Below are 6,278 nucleotides of genomic sequence, written 5' to 3'. Positions count from 1 at the left end.
AAGTAGCTTAGCTTTGTACTTTTATCTGAACTCTTTATTCCACACACTGTTCTGTAGTGCTGAAGGATTTGTACTGTAGCACCATGGTATAGTACAGTACTTAGTACTCTAACTGTAGCTCTGCTGAGATTTTGAATTGTTTACTATTGCTTATCTCAGTCCACTGTATTTTTGAGTGGCTTTTTTGTTGTAGGCCTACTTTTTTTTAGCATCAAGGTCGATCATGCACTGTTATTCTGACACTGACAGAAAATAATTAATTAAATCATAGAGATATTATAATGAACATGATTACATGCATGGGTTTCAGAGGATTAAGTTGCACCATAAATTATTTCACTAAAATACCTCTATGGTTGTATGTGTACCTAAAACTGTAGTACTTTGGAAATCATGTTTAATTCTCACTATAGAACATTTGAATACTTTACTCTACGATGTACAGTATGTCCCAATTTACACCAAATTTAAAAAGTAAAATGTTCAAAATGAGCAAGTGACCTTGTTTGTCTTATTATTTTCTTTGTTCCTAATTATTTTAAATTATGTACTATCCTTTGTATAACGTGTGACTGTGTCAATGAACGGACTTGATTCATTATTTAAACTGATGAATATTTTATTAGCATTTCCTGCGCTGATTCATGTAAAAAATGCAACCATTTATTCACCTCTGTATTTCAAGTTTTAACTGCGATAGCTAGCACTCATGTTTAACACATAACTTACAACGAGTTGTTAAAATAATGAATAACGGATATTTAGGACCCTCTAACTTCAACTGGCCATTTCAATTTCACGAATCTGATGGTAAGTTTGTAGTATTTCGCAGCATTTTCTCTTCCTCTCTTCTTTTACTTTCAGTAACAGTATTATTACTGGACTTTCCACCTTAAACATTAAAATACACTGTTGCATTCCATCAATACAATTTTTAAAGAATCTATTGGCGTATTATTATTATTCTTTTAATCCAGTTTTATCTAATTTTCTTTAGAGAAAATTACTGAAAAGTTACAATATGAACTTTAATAATTAAAAATGATGTGTTTTGGGGTTAGGTAGCTGATGATAGTATATGTGCAGAACTTTAAAATGGTTACCCTGTCTTAACTGTTCGACCATATTATACATTAGGCCTATTTAGTATCAATACATTCGGGCGTTTTATGAATAGTGTTTAAGCTTTTTTGTAAAGCTCTGTGTACACTATCAAAGTAGTTTGACAAAAAAGAGCTGTGCCCAAATATGGTAGTGATATTCCCAAATATGGTAGTGATATGACATCATCATGTCCATATGGGCACATCACATTTTGTTGTCACATAAAGTTTGGTAGTGTAAACAGAGCTTAAAATATGGCGTTATCATTAGCCTTTTACTACAGTAGTAATTTCCATGAACTGTCAAACTTCCTTTTAGTAACTAATGTCAGTACTCATGATTCAATACACAGTTAGGAAAGTGATGGTGTAATGAGAATATCAGACTAGCATGTGTTAGGCATTGGTTCGTGGATAACTGTTCCATGCTGAGCATCCTTAAGCTCTGTCTACTGTGCACTTTATGTGACTAAAAAAATGTGATGTGCCCATATATTGTCAAACTAGTTTGATAGTGTAGACAGAACTGTAGGCAAGATGGTTTTACTGTCATACATATAGTACACTTATAACACTAATAACTACACTATGTGTGCTGATAATAGGTGCTGAAACTACTGGCTGCTGTGGAGAACCTATCCGAGTTTTCTCAGTTTCTAGTTAAGCTCGAGGGCGACCTTTACCGTGTTTAATTTGTACAGTACAGTACTTAAATATATCATTCTGGTTTTGATACAATGTCAATATACTATATCAGAATTTTTCCCATCAACATTTTCCCTTAAATATATATAGGTTAAATTACAATTTCCATTTCTATTACTGTAGAACATATTTACACTACAGTTAATTTAAATGCACTTTTGCAGAGACTGACTTTAAAAATGTATTTTCTCCCTGAAAAATAATTTTTTACAATTTTTTTTTTTAAATATGCCATTTTAATGTCACATAATAGTTATTGACTTCAACCAAAAATTGGATCAAAACAAATTTATTTTAAAAAAACTGGAATTTAAAGCAACAAGTAGTCAAATTGGCTGCCTGCCAGTCAATGGATTTTTGGTTGAATTTAAACATTTATCATGTTATTTTATAAGTGAAAACTTCAATGGAAGTAATTAACTTTATCCAAACTACAAAATAACCTATTCAAAATCTGATTTAATTAATCTTCATTTTTCATGTTTTTGGGGGACAATACATCTTTAAAAGAAGGCTCCAAATCAAAAGTGTCAGCTTGTATGCAAGTGCATTCACATCTCGATCATGATTTTCAAATTATAACAATTATATTTCTTTGACATTTTCACTTTAACAACGAAATTATTTCACACAATCTTTGTAGCAGAAAGTAATAAGTGACATTTCAGTCGACATTGGGGTAGCATTATGACTTTTGAATTGGTTTGAATTTATTTTTTAGATTGGCGAATCTTGCCAGAAGATCGTGCAAAGCATGATACAAATTTCTATGAATTGAAACCAATAAATGGATTTATTACCGGTAAGTGTATACATTTTTGATCCACTCTTTTATAATACAAGAAAATTAATGAGGGAAAAAAGGAAATGATTAACTTTGCAAACCATTGATGCATAAGAAAGAACTGAATAATATGGCAATATTACAAATAAACATAATAATTCATGCAGAGGTTGTAAGTATTGTTCACATATTATCAGCATGAATAACAAATAACGAGAGGCAAGCCATGATTCAAAGGTTCAATCTTTATTTGATCATTTATTATTGTTCATTCATGATGATGATCAAATAAAGATCAAATCATGGCTTGCCTCTCATTATTTGAAGTCAGTTTTATACCATGTTATCAGCATGAGGGGACATAAGAGTTATTGTATGAACCTTTTTATTGTGGAGGCTTATTTTTTCACTCAGATGAATGGGAAAAATATTTTGAAATATAAGGCTACATAATACAATAGAATGCTCTACATTAATTACACCCTATTAGTGATATTAATTAATATAGATAGTCTGATTATTATGTAATACTCTGTATTATGATATAAGCTAATTAAAGGGTTATAAAAACATACTTCAGTAAAGAAAATTTACAGTGAAAATGTTATACAGTATGCTAATTAATTGTTTTGAAATTGTTCTGACCTATACATACTGTATATAGTAATTTAAATATCAACGGTCATATTTACAACTTACAGGACTAAAGGAAAACACTAGGCGCACTCTTAAAATGTATACAGATCTTCAAAATCACTTATCTATTAAAGGAAATCCTCAAATGTTGACTTAAGTGAAACACTTATATTTACGGGAAATATTTCATCTAATTTGGGATTAGTGAATATGACCACTGTATACTATTTTCCTAAAATCTTTTTCGTTTAAGGTGATCAAGCAAGGGAGTTTTTTCTGAAGTCTAATTTACCTAATCAAGTATTGGGTCAAATTTGGTAAGCAGGTTTTTTAATTTGTTTGTTGTTGATGGACCTGATTCTAGAAATAACTAGATTTTAGACTGAATTGGTCAATTAACTAATAATGGGTGATGTTCTGCCAAAAAAACTTAGATTACTATATACAGTACACTATTTAATCTGGTTTATTTGCTGGCAGCAAAAAAGGACCCTGTTGAAAAGAAATCATAACTATGCTTTAAACTGTGTGGCATAGATTTCTATCGGATTAGCTGCCCTGCCTACTGTATTTTACACACTATGACATGAGCATATAAATATATTCAAAATCCATATTAAAGGCTTATTGTTTTAACATCAGTCTAAGTTTACATATTTCAGGAAGTGAGTGATCCGTTAATGACTCTAATATAAGTTTGTTATAATGTCAGGAAGCAATGTGATACTACTATACAGTACCTGTTTTAAATTAAACGTTTGTTATTATAAGCTTCCAAAATACTTAGGAAGGATGTCAATTGTTCCCGTGGAAACAGGTCTTGACCCTTTTTCCTAGTTGTTGATATCCAAAATGAGTACTTTTTCATGTTCAATTTACTGTTTGGCAACAATGCCAATAATTTGCAATTTTTTATTTATACCTCTCAGAAAAAGCTAAAGTAACACAGTACACCAAAATTATACTGCTGTTATAACCTTATTTTAATGGAAAAAATGTAAAAATTGAATAGCTTGGTAGTATAAAATACTCAGCTTTGAAAGGATTTCAATCTATGTGGTAATACTGTGTAGCTGAAAAAGGTTTTTTTTTTATTTTTCATAATTTTTTATTTGTTTAATAGGCCATAGGGTATAATAATTATTCACTTTGACCAAAAATTGGATCAGAAACAAAAACAATATTCAATTTAAGAAAAAAAACAAAAACATATAATTATTGGTCAAATTGAATGTTTATTGTGTGTAAATCATTATTTTGTTTGTTTTTTGCTCTAAGAAAGTAAATAACTAAATACTGAAACTTATTCAAAAGTTATTTTTCATGTTTTGTAGGACAATTTATCTTTAAATTGCACAAAAACAAAACAAGGAAATAACAATGTGTACAAATGTTTATTTTGTGATTGTAGGATGTTAGCAGATTTCAACCAAGATGGTAAAATGGACAAACTAGAGTTCTCAATTGCAATGTTCTTGATCAAAAAGAAATTGCAGGGAATTGAATTACCAAATGCCCTTCCACCATCATTGAAATTGCAGCCAGCAATGTCCATGGGCTCTTTTAGTAAGTAATTCATGTGGAAAAATGTCTATTTAAATGTAATGGTAATCATAATGATTTTCGAACGAAATATAGCCCTCCTCTTCCTGATTGTTTTCACTCCCAATGTTTAATACCAAATGGTTCGGTAAAATTTAGCTGCATAAATAAATGAGAGTCAGTTTGACTTGTTGTAAAAGTCAAAACGAGAAATCAGGAAATGTTATTATTTTAATACAGCGGGTCATATTTTTAGTTATAGAAAGCTGTTTTTCGCAAGAGAACATACAAAAGTATTATAAAACATACCTACTCTAAAACGTTTATAAAACATACCTACTCAAAAACAGTCTAGTTACACTAATCAAAATAGTATGTAGTCATTAAAGGTCATTATAATTTTTTTATAATGTACTGAAACATTGAACCAAAACTTACATTTTGGATAGAATTAAATATATAAAATGCATCATTCATTCAATACTCAACATTGACAATAGTCAAATAATTGATTTTAAATTACTGCCATAAGGGTTATTCTTGGTTAGTGATCATAATAGTGGATATACAATATGAATCTGTTTTAAATGTGTATCGAGCCCATTTATAGATAATCTGTTTTACAGATGCATTTCCATGGAAATGCAATGATGATTAACATAAAAATTGTATTTATATTTGAACTACAGTAGCATCAACCAAACTTGCATAATAAAATTGTATGTTTCAAAATTGATAAGATTTTGTTTGTGAAAAGAAAATATATATTACTTCCAATTTTTGTATGTTCAATACATATAGACTAAATCTGTTGAAGCAGAGTAAAAAAAAAATATATTTGCAAATATGCTCAAGTAGATTCAGGATAGCCCAATAATCCTAGATACCAGTTTTCCATAATAGATTACTGTAAATGTATGAAATTAAAAAAAATGTAGAACTTAAATATTTCCCAAACCAATCATGTTCATAATTTGTTAAATGATTTAAGTTTATGTTTCAAATTTTAACCATTTTTTAGACCCTTAAACAAAGAAGGCATTCAAATTAGACATACTTAAATGAGCTTTGAATTTAGGTGCAACAAGTTATTTTTGGTTTGTCCGACAGTATCATATTTTCATCCCTAAAATTCCTTTAAATGTATTGCGCCATACACGATGGACCCACGATAAGCTTAACTAAATGCCGTTGTTTTTGACAGACATGGGTCCAATGCCAGGTATGGGTATGCAAGGCCTAGGCAACATGCAGCAAGGAATGAACATGTCTAGTGCATCATTTACAGGCTTGCAATCTAGTGGTATGCATATGCCAGGCTCTATCATGCAACCTGGACCCAAGGCTACTAAGAGTGTACCTATCATGGGTTCACAGATGCCTGTAGGCATGCAGCCAGTAGGAGTTGCACCCATTGTAGGATCACCAGATAGTAGGTATGTAAAAGTTATTTACAATATCGGTGGCCATCCACCAAGCTAAGCTAAGGAAAACACTTAACCATAATT

At 30.4% G+C, this 6,278-nt stretch overlaps 1 protein-coding gene across 1 annotated transcript in view; it reads left to right on the top strand.

The window, feature by feature from the left end:
* The first annotated feature begins 712 nt into the window (after window positions 1-712).
* LOC140055143 (intersectin-1-like) overlaps window positions 713-6,278 on the top strand; it is a 52,417-nt gene continuing 46,851 nt past the window's right edge. Inside the window, exons 1-5 of the mRNA XM_072100369.1 lie at window positions 713-810; window positions 2,530-2,610; window positions 3,482-3,545; window positions 4,640-4,794; window positions 5,975-6,206. Coding sequence (XP_071956470.1) covers window positions 747-810; window positions 2,530-2,610; window positions 3,482-3,545; window positions 4,640-4,794; window positions 5,975-6,206 — 596 coding nt within the window. The 5' untranslated portion in view covers window positions 713-746. The remainder of the gene's footprint in view (window positions 811-2,529; window positions 2,611-3,481; window positions 3,546-4,639; window positions 4,795-5,974; window positions 6,207-6,278) is intronic.

Source organism: Antedon mediterranea, chromosome 7 (genome assembly GCF_964355755.1).
Source record: "Antedon mediterranea chromosome 7, ecAntMedi1.1, whole genome shotgun sequence".
NCBI lineage: Eukaryota > Metazoa > Echinodermata > Crinoidea > Comatulida > Antedonidae > Antedon > Antedon mediterranea.
The sequence above is the reverse complement of the archived record's forward strand: the minus strand, read 5'-3'. Positions and strand labels throughout refer to the sequence as shown.